The 20367-nt window shown below is 44.2% G+C and overlaps 1 protein-coding gene across 1 annotated transcript; it reads left to right on the forward strand.

The window, feature by feature from the left end:
* The first annotated feature begins 2456 nt into the window (after positions 1–2456).
* On the forward strand, positions 2457–15513 carry FOXN1 (forkhead box N1). Its single transcript, XM_042879998.1, has 8 exons — positions 2457–2579; positions 3953–4456; positions 5827–5937; positions 8109–8236; positions 9169–9265; positions 12899–13106; positions 13576–14103; positions 15251–15513. The coding sequence occupies exons 1-8, from the start codon at positions 2457–2459 to the stop codon at positions 15511–15513; spliced, it is 1962 nt and encodes a 653-aa protein (XP_042735932.1).
* Positions 15514–20367: the final 4854 nt, after the last annotated feature.

The raw sequence follows: 20367 nt of genomic DNA on the forward strand, positions 1-20367 counted from the left end.
ACACAACCCGAGTCAGGCGCGGAGCAGAGAGCTGCCTCAGGCATGCATGCAGGATGAATTACAAATTGGGGAACATCCAAAGCTCACCTTCCTCTCATGAAAACTGATCTCAGCCCCAAGGGATGGAGGGGGCATTTACAGTAATGTACAGCTTTCGGAGCAGCTCTGATGAGTTACACGGCCCGGTGCTGAGCTCTGGAGAAACGCATCGTCGGCAAAACGCCTTCTGATGTCCAGAAATGCACAAAAAGGGATTGTTTGAGCGATGGATGGGTGCCACGGGGCTCCAGTCATGCAGAGCTAATAGGTCAGCTGCTCCCTCGCTTGTCCACACGCTCAGGTGAGGTTACAGTTTCTCACTAATTTCTTTCTTTTTTTTCTTTCCTTTTGAAGATAGTTATCCTCTAACAGGAGCCAGAACTGTCACGCAACATTTACAGCAGTGAAATGACATGGGCTGGGAGAAACAGTTCCAGCTACATCTGGGACAGTCACTTTCCTCTTTCCAAATCAAAGCATCATTGTTTTCTTTCACGAGTCCCACATCTTGGCAACCCACGGTTTCCTCAGGTTCTCTCTCCCAGTAACAGTTGCATGACTTTATTGCAAATGATTTATTGCAACCCCCGCTATTGACAGTCTCCAATGACCACAAGTTCTTCTCCCTTATAGAAGAAAGTCAGTATGTGGTCTGGAATCTCTTTTCAAAACCCCGCAGTAGCAATGCAGATCACCACTAAGTGCAGGTTATCAGCTTGACCTTGCATCAGGACAAGGCTACTTCCCATCTAATAACACCTTCACTACGCAGAGAGATTTATTACAGCATTAAAAGGCCAGTAAGACTCCTCCTTTCCTATCAGCCTCCATGAGATGATAAAATAAAATTAATAAACAGAGCCTGGCAAAATACTTGGAGGGGGGAGACAATAATAATTTGGCTTTCCTGGTCCACGTTGTATTATCTCTCCAAATAGCCATGCCATACTCTGTTTCTGACGTGCCCATTTCACTCTTTAGCCAGTGCTTTTGCTCTGGTTCTGGTGGTAAAACTAATGGGAAGAGAAAACCATTTTTATTCTCTGCAATCAAAGCTTTTTGACTTTCTTATTCTGTTACTTTCTCTGATTTCTTGCAAGGAAGCTCTTCCCTTTTCTTGATCTGTGAGCATTTGTCCAACGTCTCTTGCAGTGGAAAAGCCATTAGGCAGGACTTGTAACTGCACAAAAGCTCTTAATGAAATTCTAATGCTTAAGACCACAAATTAGGCAGCGGGGTTGAAAAATTGCAGTATAAAGGAGAGGTCAGATACAGCTTTACATAACCTGGAGATCAGTGGGAAAACTGCATTAAGAGGACAGACAGCCTGGAACAATTACAAATATACATGTGCACATATTTCCAAGTTGTCAGTTTTCCCACCTGCTCCTTTCAAGAGGATTTTTATGTATATCTCCTCATCAACCTCCAGCTCAGCTACTGGGAATGGGGCCTGTGCCCAAAACACAGTGAACTTTAGCTCACATCATCTCTTTCCTGTACACTCAAGGTCTTATATGCGATTTCCAAGCCCCATTGTACTTTATCCCCTTGGGCAGTGCAGTCTAACTCATCATAAATAGAGATTTCTCTTTGAACTGTAAAAGCAAAACAGATTTTCCACATTTTTCAGTGATATATCTTTGTTAGCCAAGCCCGATAACCCCTTCAGTTATTTACCTAACAGCCATTTCAACACGTGGCAAAGACTTTGTGAATTAACCCCTCAAGTGCCTTTCTCCCCTGATTTATACCCCTGAAATCTGAGTTGTGCCATTGCAGTCTTACTGTGAATTTACAGTGAAAAAGGACTACAGAAAAACCAATGGCAAACAAGCTTCTAGAAGATCAGATCCATCCATCTTACTCTGACAAATATCATTAGATGTGCCTGAAATATCTGAAGATCAAAGTTTGGGAGCTCATTTAAACACCTGAGATTTAAATTGTGCAGAACATAAGGCACCGATACCAGAAAAAAGCAAAACCATGAGCTGATGGTACTCATCAGTCTTAAGTAATGATAGGAACAAACTCCTTTGTTGTATGTAGTCCCACTAAAAGCAATGACAGTTAATAATTCTCAGTAAAGCAATATTGCTAAGTTTTCTCAAATCCACAGTGCTGCATTTTTATTAACTTAAAAAGGCAAAAAAAAAAAAGGAATTATTTCTATTAAGAATAGTGGTAAAACTGCATAATACTGTATCATACTTCATTGCAATTATGCCTAGATAACATTTCTCTGACAGCTAAAGGAAGAATTCAGATTAGGGATACCTCTACTCTTGGAATAGGTCATTGCCCAGCAGAATGCCTGTAACAGGATGGTTTCTTTTCCATTTTTCAGTTTTAGAAAGTACTGATTGCCATTTTCCTTCGTTACAACAGAATTTCCATCGGAAGTGGATTTGGTAATGGTTTCACTACTTCAGGATCAATCTAATATTAAATTTTCTTCTTCGGACACTTTGGAAAGGGACCAACAAGAGGACCTCATGAAGACACCGGGGGATTCAGTATCCCCAATTCAGCAAACGGTGAGTGCTATGGATCACTGCTGCTCTCCTCCCCCAGAGGTACGAGCTCAGACAGACCCACAAACCCACATGGATACGAATGAAAAAACTCTACCATGTTCCACTCTGCAGATTTCTTGAACACTGGTTCTTCCATGTATTCCTTTTCATGTTCTCCTGTAAGAACAACTTGAATTTAGAGAGGGAAAGAGGGGAAAAGGGACTATTTGATAATCTGACCTTATTTTTTGTATATCACTGTACATTATGTCCCCTTCTCCCAAACAACAGCAATTGGACAAGAGGAGATGGCCTCAAGTTGTGCCAGGGAAGGTTCAGGTTGGATATTAGGAAAAACTTCTGAGGGACGTGGTCAGTGGGCATTATGGGGCAGGTTGGGTTTGGACATGAGGATCCTGGAGGTCTTTTCCAGTCATAGAGTCATACACTGGCCTGGGTTGAAAAGGACCATGATGATCATCTAGTTCCAAACCCCCTGCTATGTGCAGGGTCGCCAACCAGCAGACCAGGCTGTCCACAGCCACATCCAGCCTGGCCTTGAATGCCTCCAGGGATGGGGCATCCACATCCTCCTTGAGCAGCCTGTTCCACTGTGAATGTTCCAACCTGAATGATTCTGAGATTCTGTGATTGTTTTCCCTTCACTGAACATAATAACCTGCTCTTGACTTCAGCTGTGTCTTCCCAAAAAGCATCCAAGATGTTACTCACCATTGATGTCAGGGAAAATATGCATAATTTCTAAGCTGTATGTGTTCAGCTCCAGGACCCAGACACCAGTTCTTGTTAAGCCTTTCCCCTCTAGATTAAAGAGTTCTTGAGTAGTTGTTAATTCCATTTTGCTAACAAAAGGGAAGGGAGGAGATGAGACAGGAAGGAGGTGAAGCTGCCTGCCCAGACCCTCCATGGCTCATGGAATGAGTGTGGTTACACTAATGAGAGGAAGTGATGTAACTGCTAACATATCTAGCAACGTGTAACACAAAGAACGAGCTCAAGCCCATTTGATTAAACTTGTGTATGACAGGATTTGCACTTACCATATTCCTGTCATTTAATCTTTCATCATTTGATCACACATCATCTTCTCTCTGGAACAACAGACAGATCAGCAAGGCAAAAGTTGCCTATGACATCCTGTTTTCCACGGATAGTTGACAGATTAGGATTATTTCAGCCTTCTTAATTATTCTATCAACTTACCTTTAAACAGGTTCGGACACCAGGTAATGAGAAAAACCTTTCCAAGTTTCTCTGTGCGGAGGTGGCAGGACTAGTAATTTTCTAATTATCGTCAATAATGCACATTTTCTACGTACTGGAAAAATATTTGTTCGACCTAACCCTAAACAAATGCCAACGATTCGTTGCAGGATAATCCCAGTTACAGCTGCCAACCGTACGAATCAGACAGCAGGACAGAAAGGAAGAGCTCCGAGTCCTCCCACAGCCCCAGCCCTGCATCTCCAGCCCAGGATCAGCTCCTTGGGAGATATCCCCCCAGCCAAGGGATTCACTGCAGCAAGAACAAATTTCAGGTCTCCTTCAGCACAGAAAAATTCCGGCGGTACAGTTATGAGGAAAACACTGTAGGAAACTACGACAGGTTCCTCAAGAGCAGCAGGAACCCCTTTCACCCCTACAAGAGGCAGATCAGTGAGGACGTCTTCCAGGAAGCACAGCAAGCCCTTCCACCTGAAGGTCCATCTTTCAAAAGCACCAGAAGTATTGAGGGTTTTGAGGGTCTCCCAGGATCTACGGGCCCTGATGAGTCAGAGTCATTTCCAACACACCTTCCAAACATCTCCTCCGAACAGCCGTGGTGTAACAGCCTCCAGTACAGCACCACAGGTCAAGATCACAGTCCACAAGTCATGGTCAGTATATTTTCTGTTATTTTTTTCTTCTGTTTTTAATTGGGAAAATAAGGATGCTTTTGGAATTATTTTATCTCAATGCGACTACATAGATTTTAATCTCTTCTGAAGTTGTCTGTCGTGGGCTCTAGCCTACATCTGTATTTATTTGCCAGAGTTCTCTGTCTTAATCCTTTTCCTTCTGAAAAACAATTACCTGAAAGGTGGATATGGGCAAAGGATTTTCCAGTAGACAGGAGCCTTAAAAATTCAAACCCGTCCCGACAGCAGGTTTGATATCACTGTCATCAATCAGCATCCTCAAGGGACAGAATTTTATGGTGTTTCTTCAAGCATGGCACAGCTGCCCAGGGAGGTGGTGGGGTCCCCAGGTCCCCATCCCTGGAGGTGTTCAGAACCGTGGAGATGTGGCACTGAGGGTCGTGGCCAGCGGGCAACATTGGTGCTGTGTGGATGGTTGGACTGGATGATCTTAGAGCTCTTTTCCAACCTGTGATTTGTTGAGGACGTGTGCATCTGAGAACAGACACCGATTTCTTACAGTGCCTTTGCCTTTCTTGGCAGCAAGGGAAGCTCTTAGATATCAGTTCTACTCACTTAAAACTAAGTACAAAGTCTGTTTATGGTATGTACTGTGTGAAGGCATGAGGAGTCACTCACCACGTGGTGGTATCCCTACAAGGTACCTCTGCTGTGATCCAAATTGCAAACCCTACCTTCATCATCTCATGCAGACAACCAGTGAGCAAACCTGCCAGGAGAGGGCCCTGATCACTGGCTCTGGACTGGTTTTGAGACAAAGAATTGCGGGGTTACTGAAATAAAGGGGGGTAAAAAAGAAACAAAAATAATCTCTAAATGAACTAAGATGATTTAGCAAGGGATGGGGGATGTTTCCAAGCTACTCACACTAAGGATGAAGTTGATATGAACCTCCTGTTTCCTGGATACAATAATATAACCTCATCTGATTTGAGGTTAATACAAAAGCTGTACATAGTTAATGAGAAAAATCCCATTTTCTTCCCAAATTCAAAGCTGCAAAGAATGTAAAATTAGCACTGCATGTGCTCTACCCGAAGTGCCTCTGACTTCTCAGACCAACTGCTCATTCATGCCTCCACTGGTTCCAACAAAGAGCAACTTCTAAGCTCCTACACAGCTTACAGGCTGCTGGCAAGTTGATATTTCTGGACCAAAACATCATCTTATGGTCACCAAAATAGCACAAACATTTGTTAATACTGGATGTGGCACTGGGATGACCAGAGGATGGTAATAAGGTACAATGAAAGACAAGTCAGGACAGCAGCTGATGGCATTAAACTGAGGTGTTCTCTCTAACAATGCTTTCCTTAAATATCTTCTAGCAGGATTCAGACCTCAAGCTTAGGACATCCCCACTGGAAGGGCAGCCTGGGTTGTACTGCTATCAGCCCCAAGTGCAGCAGATGTACTGCTCCTCACATCCCTTCCATCAGGTCAGTACCATATGTTGAACCAAAAATGCTCTGTTTCTTGTGCTATAGCCATATAGTAGCCACAGGAACAACTCCCTCCCTTCCCCAACCCCCCCCCAAAAATAGATGAAAATACCTCCTTTTAAAGTAAACAACAGCAAGACGATGCTCCCTGAGTTTGGTGGCTCATCCATCTCCTCTGCAATCTTTTGGCTCTTGTATCATGCCCAGTGAAAGAGTATTCAGCTGAAGCATAACTGACTACAATGCTGATGCATGACAGTGCACAATATTAAGGCTAAATACATATATATAAAACATATCAATGAAGTGAGCACGCTTCCCTCTTCACTGCTCTTTTGATACCAGTGATATTACCACCCATCTGCATTAAGCACATTCAAAAACCCCACAACCTTACAGCTGTCTTCTGGGAACTGCTAGGCAAGACACAGCAAGCATTGCAGGAGGAGAAAGTCTCCCATCCACCTGCAGGTTGGCAGAGTGACAGCTCTCCTCCAGCAGCAGGCTTTGGTCAGAGTTTGTGCTACTTGATGTTATGAAAGCATGGCAACGGATTCTACTAATGAAAGGAAAGTGAGGGGCATCAGCAGGCAAAGTCATGACAGGTTGGGATGCTGTCCATGTGCCAGTGTCAGATGCCAGGAGATGAGCAGTGACACAAGACAGAAGAAATGGAACAACACCTTTTGCACGTATTAATGTCTTACCTCTCAAATGTGAATGGAACGGACAGCTTAAATCACTATGGAGTTAAACTCAGAACAGCCCCCTAGCCTGGAGCAACTACACTTCTCTTTTCATTAAGGGATGAGAGAGATCAACTCCTTCATTAACTCAGTCCAAACGATAAAGTGGCCTCACCTTCCCCTTTGCTGGACACAGCACAAATGGTGACTCAGCTGGAAAATTACTTCTTATGGACCTGAAAGAAGTGGCAGACACTGCTGGAGCCACCAACCCACCCACCATAAAACACGGACAGCTTTCATCCAGCAGAACCAGCTCCAGCCAGTCCTACCAGACCATTCCCCTCCTTGCTCCCTCAAAAAGGAGTAATGAGACCAATAAAACAGAAATCATCGTGAAAACACCCAGTTCTTGCTTTTGGTAGCAACATCCCAGCCAGTTCCTTCTTAGAACCCTTTCAAAGAGGCACTGAAACCAATAGCAGGAAGAAACTAAGATGTATAAATTAATTACCAGGAAAATTTTCTTGATGACTCTGAAAAATCTATATTAGAGTCTTCAGAGGAACCATAAAAACTCATGACACAGGGCTTGTAGAGGTGAGCAGCACCGCACCAGAACATGGCTCAGCAACCTTTGAGCACCAGCAAAGGCACGCAAGCAGATTTTTAATAGCCTGTGACACGATTCCTAATTTTGGCCATGCCCTACCCTTGGCATCTGGAAAGATTCAGCTGTAAGAGGCAGAAATTCCTCTCTTACCAACTGCGAGTTGAGCGGGAGCCTTCGCCACACCAGGAGCCAACTGATGGTATCTCAGCTCCGTGGGGCAGCGCTTCTTTGTTCTTGAAAGCTGCTTGCCAGCAGGTTGGAACTGCAATTCAGAACAGAACAATACGTGACCAACCGCTGCGATAGGAAATGGAGCACGCTGGCAGAAACCGTGTTGCAATCAAGGCAAGGCACATGCTGTATTTCCTTTGAGCTGCCTGCTTTTTTGCACCGGTGTATTTCTATCAGGGTGACTTCGTGATGGGCCATCCATCACTGAGTGCATTGAGAATTGGACATGCCTGGAGATCTCTTGAAGAGATGCCATTAAAGGGATGGCCAAAGGAGTAAACTCTTTATACGACTGTGCATGATCTGGAGATGATAGATAGGGTACAATGACCCATTTTTCACAAGTACTCAGTAGAATAACAGGCAATAATAAACAGTTCTTTAGCATGGAACTCACTGCAACAAAACTGGTAGCAGCCGACATCCCAGCCCATTCCTCTCCAGCTTCTCCTCCTTCTTAGCAGCACCAGTGCTTTTCAATACCGTGCTAGACAGACTTCAGTTCTGCCTTTGCATAACAGCTATTAAACATAGGTAGAGGACAATGTCCTCAGAATTAAAGCTTAGTATCTCTATAAAGAAAGAAGCATTCTGAGAACTCGTTGCCAAGCCGTGTGACATGTTTGTTGTCTCCCCAGTACCCATCAGGAGGCAGCTACCCGGTGACCTACATCACCTCTTCGCACTACCCCTACCAAAGGATTGCTCCTCAAAGCACTCAAGAATCCCAGCAGCCTCTATTTCCCAAGCCCATCTACTCCTACAGGTGAGAAAGCATTTTTTTCAACTCCTGATGCTGCAGGTAACACACTGTTTACCCACAGCATATTTTTGGTGTAATTTGCAACAAGGTGCTTCCCTATCCTGTTCCCAGTGTGCTCTGTCCTGCTTGTATGAATCACAGCATGCTCCAGACTTTGGGGCCAAAGCAGAGGGAAATGAGATGATGTAAAGAAGAAAAGCCAGGCCTTTTCCTAATGCAAAGTCTTGGGTGCTGCAAATCAGCCTAAGACTAATCACAATTAGGTGTCTTTGCAGGACCTGTATTGGTGCTATTTAATTCCCCATTAAGGGCGAGGAAGCGTCCAGAAAACACATCAGATATGCTGCTTATCACGTAGGATTAGCCCCCAGCCATCACTTGAGTGAAGCAGGTCAGGCAATTTTTAGTTATACCTTCTGCCACTCAGCTTGATACTTTCCATGCACCCTTATCAGTGTAAGCACTGAAGCACAACCTTAAAAAACACAGCCAGGACTCAAGGTCTTGACTCCACTTTCCATCATTTTACTTGAAATTCGTATTGGACATGAGCCATTCACATCCTGCATGGACTTTGACCATTACATCTAAGAGTGATGCTTATGGCTGAGTGGGAACTGTCAGCATTATCCATAGATCCATTCAGGTTGGGAAGGAGCTCTCAGATCCAAGCCCAGCACTAACCCACCCCTCCATCCCCACTGACCACATCCCTCAGTGCCACATCCCCACAGCTTTGGAACACCTCCAGGGACAGTGAGCCCACCACTCCCTGGGCAGCCGTTCCACTGCATCACCACTCATCTGGAGAGTGAATTGTTCCCAATATCCAACCTGATCCATTGCATGGGAGTGAAAGCCACGGTCATCACAAGCTCTGAGACAAACACTGTATTTCCTGACAAGCTAAAACAGTTTTCTTTCTCTCCCCAAAGCATCCTGATCTTCATGGCACTCAAAAACAGCAAGACGGGCAGTCTGCCAGTCAGCGAGATTTACAATTTCATGACAGAGCACTTTCCTTACTTCAAGGTGAGTTCTGTGCCTAGGCAGGACGTATGCACATAGTGCAGTGTGTAGTGCAACTTAACACAAAAGTTTATTAAGAACAGCTCCAACTTGGAGCTTGCATAGATAACAAGCAGCCACTCCTCGCTAACAGCTCGTAAAAGGGATAAATATTTCTAAAAACAACATCATCCCTTCCTCTCAGATGCAGGCAGAACTGGTCCTATGGCTTCCCTTGCCATTACAGTACCTCCAAAATCACAGAAGGGGATATCTTCATGGAATCGTTGAGTTGGAAGGGACCTTTAAAGGCCATCAGGTCCCACTCCCTGCAGTGAGGAGGGTCACCCACAGCTCTGTTCTGGAGCTGGGATGTCATCTTGGGCAACTTCATCTCTGGCATGCCCTGTAAAAGGAAAAGTATAAGATGTGATAAATGGTACTAAGCTCATAATTACACGGCCGTGATGGTGAAGGCATGGATGCACAGCTTGCACCAGATGCTATTGAGATTTAAATCCGTGCTGTAAGAGCAAATGGCTTCTTGCACTTGGGATGCAGGTGGGAAGAGATTAGTCAGCATGCAGCCCCAGAGCAGAGGGATTACAGTTAGATCTGAAGAGAGCTGTAATTGAATTGCTGGCTGCTGCTCTACACAGGGCTTTGTTCTTGCTGATGCCCCAAAAAGTCTTGCTAAATGTCCAGAGCAAGTGGCCTACAGCTGTTAGCAAGACCTAAAACCAAAGCAATGCAAGGCCGTTGTGCTTCCTATTGCAAATAAGCATGCAGCAATCAAATAGATTTAATGCAGCTACAGAAAGACGATTCAGATATCCTGATTCAAATGTCCTGATACAATCATGCAGCAATGTCAAGTGGTTCTGAGGGTAAATAGCAATAAAAATTAAAAAAAAAATCAATTAAATATGCCAATAGTCAGAGGGTAAGAAAGCACATTACCATCTTCTAGGAACACAGCATGGAGGAGTTTCAAGTGGAGAAGTGGGATTACTAAAATCAGTTTTACAGGCATAGTAGTGCCCATAGCAGTCCATCAGACCAAACTGAAGTTGCTTCTCCTCTGTCTTCCAGCACAGCTTTAAATAACTGTTTTAGCCCTAATCCAAACCTCGCTCTTCTCACTCATCAGAACCCATCTGTTCCATGGGAGGGCTTCTTGCAGATCCTCGTGGCTTTTCCTTCCATTATTTATAAGTCAGTGGGAATGAGGTCACAGCCTCCATGTGCAATATAGGCAAAGAATGGTGCAGGGGTTATTATTGGAACAGTCCAGATTTTGCAACTTTTTTCTGCCTTTTTTTTTTTTTTTTAATTTTACTTAGAAATACAGTCAAACAATTGAATATTTTCATCCCAAACATCATTAAATTAAGAACAGAATAAGCAAATGTGCTTATAAGGACTAAGGCCTACCTCCGGCTGGTCTTTAAGGCAGCCCAGGGAATTACCAATATATGACAAAAACCATATTTTGGAGAGACTTTAACAAGATAAAATAATATAGAAATCAGCAAACAGCCTCGTGCTGGTGCTACAGAACTCAGCAAACAGCAGGATTCACCAGGGGGAGGGGAAGCAATTAGAGCAGAACTGAAGGAGAGCACAAGTGTGTGTGTAGAATCTTGCTGGGAGACATGAGATGATACAAGCCTAGTCAAATTAACTCGTATTCGCTGCCACAGCAAATTCAGTTTCTATGATGCAACAATCTCATTTCTAGTTGAAACAGAGCAATCCAACTCCTACGTCCCAAAAAAAAAAATAATAATAATCTACACAGCTGAAGGTGAATTACTCTTTGATGTACCTCTCCCTTCTCTTGAGACCTAGATTTAAAGAGAAAGGGTTTTGCAAGATCACTGAACTCTTTAAACTTCAAGAGGCTGTCGGGATCAATGGGTCTGCACAACGACCTTTTTTGGCTCATCATCCTTTTTTCTGCTTCAGTGCAATTAGAGAGTTGAACGCTGAGCTTTCATCTTGTTAATTGAGCTATTTCCAGTGGTCCAAGAGGTTGGGAAGATCCAACGGAACCTAATTCCACGTAACTTCCACGCTGCTCTGGAAGCAAGGGTGGCCAAATCACGGCAGCAAAACAACTCCAACTGTACAACGGCAGCTCCAGCAGGCAGAGCTCAGTTCATTAACCGAGCATCAAATGTGAAAATAAAAACTGGTGACAGAGCAGTACTTCTAACGCTGTGTTGGAGCATTCCTTCAGGGCTCAGCTAGGTAAACAACTATTTCTCACTGCTCAGCAGTCCCGAGTTTAGTGCAAGAACCTGTTCAACCCTTGGCAGCGCTCCCCGGAATAAATCCGTGTACTTTTTGCTTTTACGTTCCTAAAACGATCTCACCATTCACACCCCCACACATCTGAAAACCTCTGAGAAACACACGCCACTCCCAGCGCCGAGCAGAAACACTAATTATCCCGTCTAGATACAGACAGAGGTTGATGCAGTCTTGCACACACGGCCAGGAGTGTGAGCGCTCTCCCAGGCAGCAGCTAATTGCACGCCTTCCCTTGGAGAAAGTTGAATTTGCTTTTGGAGCTGGAAGAAAGCTGCTTGGATGCGATCTGCAAGGGGCAAGAAACGGTCATGGTAGAACCACCGAATCATTTGGGTTGGAAAAAAAGCTCTCGGATCCCCAAGTGCAACCCCAGCCCACCCCGCTGTGCCCACAGCCCTCGGTGCCACGTCTCCTTGGTTCCTGAACACCTCCATGGGCAGCTGTGCCAACGCATCCCCACTCATCTTCAATCTTACCCTATAGCAGAAAGGGCTGTAAGGGGTTGGGTTGGGTTTTTATACTGATTTTTTAATAACAGAATTGCAGGTTGACTCACCTACGGGATTGGCCAACAGAACGGTGAAATGCTGACATCAGGTGGACAGAAGGGTAGAAACGGTGCTGTTGGGAAAGCCAAATACTTCCTGTTGTAGCAGATGACACGTGTTCAGCTTTCACAACTAAGCAATATTTTGAATGAAGAAGGAAGTATTAAATTCATGGGAATTTGTCAGAAATGGAAAATGTGGTCTTGCCCAGCTTGTAGCGAAGGTCTGCCTCGGGGGACAAGGAGTTAATGTTCCAATGGAAGAATCCAAAGGTCAGATTTCATAGAATCTACAGAATCCTATGATTCTATGGAATTCCTATAGAATTCTATGATTGTACGGAATTTCTGTAGAAGACAAGGAAGTGACCCATCAGGAATTCACCATAGGAATCCTATGATACGGACCAGAACGCTCATATGCAGCATCTCAGTGTGATAAGCAGTTTCTTTTTCCTTCTTGCAAAACTGTCCTCAGAGTAAGGATGGAATTTTGCTTGAGCAGAAACCAGAAAATACACATGGAAGAATCACTTCAATGCACTGTGAGGTTTAAAGAACCCCCCAGCTTCCACCACTGGCTTTAAAATAAGCGTAAAGCAAAAGAAGTGTAGCAATCAAGTGTAGAAACCCATATTTCAGTTGTAAGGCACACAATTAGTCCACTTGGGCATAAGAATAACTTTCCTTTTGTTTTGGTTTTGGTTTTTTTTTTTTACCAGTTTCATAACGTAGAGAATTGATTGCTTTTTTTTCCTTGAAAAACCATTCTTAGATTGGCTTTGTGTTTCCAGACAGCCCCGGATGGCTGGAAGAACTCCGTGCGCCACAACTTGTCCTTGAACAAATGCTTTGAGAAAGTTGAAAACAAATCAGGCAACTCTTCTCGGAAGGGCTGTTTGTGGGCTCTGAACCCGGCCAAGATTGACAAGATGCAGGAGGAGCTGCAGAAATGGAAGAGGAAAGATCCGGTGGCTGTGAGGAAGAGTATGGCAAAGCCAGGTCAGTAATAAGTGAGTGTGGTTGTTCTCAAGCTGCAGTCCACAACTTGCTTTGCAGTGCACACCAAGCCGTGCAACAGCATTTATGCACTACTTAGGAAATGTTTAAGGATGCTTTTCTTAATATAAAGTCAAAAAAGCAGAATTAAAGACCAGGTTTTGCTTCTAAATAGGCACAAAGGCGTTCTATCGTAACGCTGGGTGAGATGTTAAAGCAACACTCAATTAAGTCCTATGGAATAAAATTGAAATTATCCAATAAATCCCAGCCCTTAAACACGACAATACAATGTTCCTAGCTCACATTCAGCACTGATTATTTAGAAGAGCATTTCAGGCTTTTGGAGTTATTATCCTACAGGTTAGCGCATTTGTTTGCCATCACACCCACCCATTCCCCGGCTGCAAGCGATGAGGATGCAGGCTCTGCAGGAAATACCTTATGGATTTCGTTTTCCTTTGTTTTGTAGAAGAGCTTGACACGCTGATAGGCGACAAAGGTGAAAAGCTGCGATCTTCCATCATGTCGTGCAGTCCTAACGGCGTTGCAGGTGCGTCCCTCTCCAGGCAGATGGCAGTCCAACCCCACTCCTTGGGCGAGCCCTCGCTTTCCTCTGTACCACAGCCTCTGCATCCCATCCACACATCATCAGGAGCTCTCCATGCCAAGAACACGTTGCCAAACTTGCTCGGAGGGCAGCAAACCGCATGCTACACCGCCCCACAGGGCTTCCCTCCAATCTCAAGCACGTTAATGCCTCAGACACCAGACCATCAGACAATGTTTCCTTCTGGGGAGGCTCCAAACGAACTGCGGGGTCAACCCAGCATCACCCAGGACTCCCCACTGCCGGCCCAGACCCCCCCGAGCTGCGGCATGAAGGTGATGACAGAGCACTGCACGGCCCGCACGGTGCCCGACCCTCTGCTGCAGGAGGGGGACCTCAGCAACGACATCGATGCTCTGAATCCATCCCTCACCGACTTTGATCTCCAAGGTAGGGATCCCAGGTGGTTGTACGGCGTAGATTTGGGTGTAGTACATCACAGCCCAACACAGTGACAGTATTCTGGCCACTGCCCCCAGGAATCTACAATCGTTAATGTTGGGAAAGACTTCTAAGATCATGAGTCCAACCATCAACCCATCTCCAACATGCTAACTCATAGAAGCATTAAGGTTGGAAAAGGGCTCCAAGATCATGAGTCCAACCATCAGCCCATCCCCACCCACAGAATCATAGAATTGTTACGATTGGAAAAGAGCTCAAAGATCACCGATGGCCAACCCATCCCCACCATGCCCACTAACTGTGTCCCTCAGGAAGAAATCTTCAGTGTTGAAGATGAGAAACACAGCCCTGCTGCAGTCCCTTAGCGAGTGCTTTCACTGAGATTAATGGAAACATGAGAAGCTTTCTGTTGCACTTCAGGAAAAAAAAAGCCAAACCATCATAGAACGGGTTGGGTTGGAAGAAACCCCAAAGCTCATCTAGTTCCAACCCCTGTGCCACAGGCAGGGTCGCCAGCAATTAAGTCAGGCACCAGTTCAGGCTGCCCAGGGCTCCATCCAACCTGGCTTTGAACGCCTCCAGGGATGAGGCATCAAATCATATGTCTGATTTTTCTTTGTCATGAAATCATACATCCAGTAATTCAGCATGCCATCAGATAAGCCACGTCACACAAAGACAAGAAGCCCAGTTGGGCAGTAATATTACCTGCAGATTCACTTTCAGGATCTTACAAGAAATTAGAGGCAATTTCCCCTTTTCAAAATCGGGGTTTTCTTTCAACAAGAAGTTACACTTCATGAGGGCTCAGTTAGTGGCCATGGTGGGGATGGGTTGATGGCTGGACTTGTGGTCTTAGTGGTCTTTTCATACCTTAATGAACCTGTAGTTCTACTATTCTATGATACGTTTGCAACAGAATCTTGCCGATTTTCAAGCAAAGTTATTCTCTTAATTCTGCTTTCTCCAAGATTTATGTTTTTATGGAAACACGCTGATAACAACTAAACCATCACAAGCGACTGAGAGTTCTTACACATACGGCACACGTAGCTGTATAATTACCTATTTCTTGGGTGTTCCAAAAAGCACAGGTAAAGAAAGTTAATCAATCCTTTCTGTTTTGTCCCAGGCAACCTCTGGGAGGAGCTGAAGGATGACAGCCTAGCTGTGGACCCCCTGGTTCTCATTTCATCATCCCCAACGTCTTCCCAGTGTTTCCCTTCTCATTGCCAGATGGAGAACAGCAACACAGCCGCCATCCCACATGGAACCCCACACAGTAACCTGCCCGACCTCCAGCTCACTACTCTTTACTCTGCCTTTATGGAGTTGGATACAGTGTCTCCTGCCTACCTGAGTAATCCTGGATCCAAACCTATAGCACTGATGTGAACCACAGCTATCCTCCTTTCTGTCCACACACAGCCCAAGCCATCACATGTGCCAGACTGACATCTACTACAAGAGCTGAAATTGGAGTAAGAGACCTTCCAGAACTCGTCTGCAGGATATGTAGCCTTACTGTGATAATTTTCTACAGGTACTTTAAAACAAGAAGAAAAAAAAAAAAGAAAAAAAAAAGGAAAAATGGAAAGGAAAAAAAAGAAAAAGAAAACTATTTAAAGATAACACTATTAACTGCTGTGCCAGTCGACACCATTAAGGCACTCATCCCCTGCATCTTCCCTATACAAATGACTATAAGAAGAAAATGAACGATTTTCAGATATTTTTTATGAAAGCTGCTTGCAAAAAAAAAAAATACTCTAACTTATTTCCCGAAGCCAAAGATGTCAACATCATCCTCTAAAGGCCACTGCATAAATAAAACATCCTCATACTAAAACGTTTGTCGCCTCCTTGAAAGGATTTCTGGGTTTTGATAACAAGAACGCGACGCGAAGATTCTACAAGACCAAGGAGTAGCTGCTGACAGACTGAACCAAAGCAACCAATGTACTTTAATGAAAAATCCATGGTTTACTGTGTTTAAAAGGAAATTTAAGACTCTTTTTTTTTTTTTTAATAAAACAGACAAACAAACAAAAAAAAATCTGCTTTAATAGAATTTCTACTTGGCTGGGAATCATTTGTATTCATTCCTCTACTGTTGTCCAGATGAGCTGAACAGTAAGATGAGCTATTCAAGCATTAAATCAAGATTTTGCTTTAATTTCTGCTATGCTTTTCTGATAAAGACAGAGAATGATAATGATTGCAGCTAGCCAAATCTGGAGAGCATTGCTATTTCAACTCCTAGTCAATATCCAGTGCATCCACTGGGGTCTTGGCTGGTGTTGAACTAGCCCACACTTTGGTATAACACACTGCTCCTAATGTGAATTAATACATAAGTGCACTCTCTTGGATGACATCTCCATTCATGCTCTACAGAAACATGGAAGAATCTGAGCAGGTTAAAATTTCATAGAATCATTCAGGTTGCAGAAGATCTGCCAGATCCCCAAGTCCAAACGCCAACCCATCAAAGCCGTTGGGTAAGAGGAGGTCACTTACACTCAGGTTCACATCTGCACCCTCAGCTATGCCTACCAGCCTCAACTTAAACCAAAATCAGATTAGGGGCAGGCAGATAGAGAAGATTTAGGAAGAATACGTGTGACATAACCTCATAATCTCTCATCATGAAGGCCACGCTCGAGCCCCTCTCGCTCTGCATTCCTACACAGCTAACAATCTTCCCAATATTTCTACTTGGCAGAGGGAGTGCTGTCACTAAATTGCTGAAGAACACACCAGAAGGGCATGAAGAAGTTCCACGAGGCTGAAAACACAGCAGAACTGTAATAAAGTATATGTGATTAAAGCAATCCTGGAGACTGGCACATGAAAAACCCATTAATACTGAGAGCATGACTACAGACAATCCCAGGATGAGCTACAGAAACTCAAAATTCATAAATATTAAATATATATATATATATATATAATTTTTCTACATTAAGGATTTAATTTAAGTGGAAAGCAATTCATATATTCTCAGATCTGCATTCAGCAGACCATGGTATTCTTTCAGATGCACTAATGCATTCTATACATGCAATCACACACATGATCACAACCAGGGGAGAAAAAAAAGAGAGAAGCCTAAGCTTCATAATACACTCCTTATTTTCCACGGTAATAAGCCTTTGAAGAATGACCAGATGTCAAGCACAGAAAGGGAAATTCACACCCTGACGTGTTTTTCTTGTATTTTTGCACAACTTTCTTGCCATACTGTATCAACAAGGCTTGTCCTCCCTATGTAATTGCTAATTTATTCTAACCACTTTATTGTTTTCCAATGCATTCTATATGCGAGACAGAAATTAAAAGTCATTCCATAATTTTTCTTACGCTAAGAAAAAAGGAATCATTCATTAAAAAAGACTGCAAGTTATTAATTTATATAAATAATCTGGTTTCCTCTCCTCCCTTTAGGCCCTTCTATAGAGAGTTTCATTGGCTTGCTTCAGTGCAGCATTACTGATTATGACATGCACATAGAAAAATAACAAACACTGACGTATGGGAACGTGAAGAAAGATTTGTATGATAAATTACAATTCCAGAAAAAAAAATTAAAAGAAAAAAAGCCTAACTTACACCATGCAATGAGAATTGTGCACACATTGCAAATCTCTGTGAGATACATCTGCGTTAAAGGCCATTTTAAGTAGCAGCACCAATACAGGGGGAAAAGAATGAAGTTCTCCCGGTCTGAGGTTAATGATGTTTGCTTAATCAGCCTGAATCAACAGCATTATGCAAACAAGCGAGAAAAACAATCTTAATTACCATAAAAATATATCATTATGAAACAGAAGAAAGTGCTCGCTCTTGCCCTCTCCGGCATACGATTAGGAAAACATTTGCACTCTAAAGTTTAGGATTTATTAGCTGAACTCTGTGCGTTTCATTTCAACATCAGAAAATGCAAAGAACAGAAATGATATTTGAACTCTGCTTTCAGGCTCTTCTTCCTTGATGTGAGCTCAGATTTACTGTTGCCAGACCTCTGACCACAGCAGGCTGCCTGCTATGCGTTTCCCTGCTCCTGTTATAAAGCCATCACCTCTGAAGGCTCGTTTCCTTTTCTACATACTGTTCTTTTCAGCTTAATCTCTCAAGGCCTTGGCACAGCGCTGAGCCACTTAGCAGTGTGATTAATGGTATCACGGGGCAGAGAAAGCACTGCGCAGAACATCAGCGCCGCTTCACGTCTCTGACTTACGTGGGATGAAACAAACATTTGGAGTGCAGGGCTGCAGTAACTGACGGTTATTGATCACTAGGGAAAGTTTCTCCTCGTAAGGAGCGTTGGTGGCAGCGGCACGGCTGCACAGGGGGTGCTGGGGTCACTGTGGAGGTGTCCCAGGGCTGTGGGGATGCGGCACTGAGGGCTGTGGGCACGTTGGATGGACCTGTGGATCTGAGAACTCCTTTCTAACCTTAATCATTCTGTGACTCCACGTCCTCGAGAGCCAGAATTCCTTTCCCAGGACTGAGCTCACGCTGACCTTGCTGCAAATTGTTTCTCCGCAGATAGCGCAAGGCTGGCACACAGCAACGAGCCTGGGTTGCTAAAGCTGCCGGTTCAGCTGGCCGACTAACAAAGCACCAAAGCATCGCTTTGCTCAGGAGCCCGTTTCTGACCCAAAGATAAGAGAAAAAAAACCGTTGGACTTTTTACTCCCCACAAAAGCAACCAGGCTTGGTCATCGTGAGGTGCATTACTCAGTTCTCTTAATCACCAGGAAAGCAATTATGCCAAGTAAGGTGCAGTGCACAGGAGGGAGCAGGATGGTGACTGATGGCCTCACCTGACGGCCAGGTGGCCATCGGACCCACGAGTGGCAACTGCTGGTGGGGACATCCAGCCCCACTGGAGGGGGACTTGAAGGAGGAAGGGCTGCTGGGTAGAAACCACCTCAGCACGGTGCAGGCAAAGCTGTGCTGGTAATGGCACATTGAAGGAAATACAGAGGGCCCTGCAGTGGGTGGGGATGAGTAACGAGCTATAAACGAGGCAGGTGTGGCCCTGCAGTATTTCCTATGCTTTGCTTCCCTCCCCAGAAAACCACCGCAGAGGTGGCAGCCCGCAGGGTTTGTGCCATGCGTTGTGGGCACAAGGGCTTGGAAGGGCCTTTTAGGAAAACATGATGTGAGCTATGAGTTTTTCAGTAGAAGTAATCTTTTTTTTCAAAGAATGAGGGAAGGGGATTTGCCCAGCCTGGATGAGCAAAGATCTCATTCATCAACTACTGAAGAATTTAACTTCAACCACATGAAGGAGCCCAGCGTGTTTGTGCCTGTTGGAGGCACCAGGTTCAGGTGATCGCTTGCGGCGTTTACCTTTAGCTCCATAACTTCAGAACATCAGAAGAAAAGAAAAAAAGAAAGCAAAGGGAAAAAAAAAAAAGAAAGCAAAGGAGAGAAAGGAGGAGGAGAGAAAGAGGAACCCTCACTATGGAAAAAAAAATTACTATATAGCCAATGGACCAAACTGCAGTGCTTTTGGTGCAAGATTTTGTTTTGGGTAGAAATAATCTCTCATTTCAGCTTTAAAGAAAGCTTCTCATTTCAGATTTAAAGAAATCTGAATGCTAGCTGAAATAATAGTTGCCAAAGAGGTGACACTTGTACTTAGATTTCCTGCAAGTGTCGCCTGCTGGACAGCCCCAGGAACCCCATGCATCTATTTTTTCAGCTGCAAAGTACATTTCTGTAGTATTGTTTCAAACCTGATTTATAGCACGTAGCAAAACTCCACTAATTCTTGATCTGGAACCATCGCCTGACTCGCTATAGCTGAACTACGAAGGTGCTACCTTATCCTGTTTGCTAGTTCCCTCTTCTAATTCATTCTGTCCTTCAGCAGGAGAAGGAAAACCAAAGATGTTTGGAACTCGTATCCTCCATGATATATTGACGTTCATAACATAAATATCATTATGTATTTCATGTATCACAACTTCCCTGCCTGCTTTTATTTCTTGCTACGCATTACTTTCATGCGCCAGCTTCATTAAGTCGCAGGAAGATGAACCCCTTGAATAATGGCAGAAGAATTACAGCACGGTGTGAGCACGCACAATGTGCCATGAAGCTGATAGTGTAAGAAACCTGAGGGGCAACCAACATCTCCACTTGAAATCAAAGTTGGAGTGCATCCCCACCACTGCTGAGCAGTAACCCCACCACCAACCTGTGCCCAGCAGGTTCAACACTGCAGGGTTCAAC

Source organism: Lagopus leucura, unplaced genomic scaffold, assembly GCF_019238085.1.
Source record: "Lagopus leucura isolate 7727_CA_CO unplaced genomic scaffold, USGS_WTPT01 Super-Scaffold_100024, whole genome shotgun sequence".
NCBI classification, from domain to species: Eukaryota; Metazoa; Chordata; class Aves; order Galliformes; family Phasianidae; genus Lagopus; species Lagopus leucura.

Bases quoted from the DNA above. Each gene is read 5' to 3' on its own strand.
- FOXN1 (XM_042879998.1), top strand. From the start codon at position 2,457: ATGGTTTCACTACTTCAGGATCAATCTAATATTAAATTTTCTTCTTCG. The intron at 5,938-8,108 runs GTCAGTACCATA...TTGTCTCCCCAG, and splicing joins CCTCACATCCCTTCCATCAG to TACCCATCAGGAGGCAGCTA. The intron at 9,266-12,898 runs GTGAGTTCTGTG...TTGTGTTTCCAG, and splicing joins AGCACTTTCCTTACTTCAAG to ACAGCCCCGGATGGCTGGAA.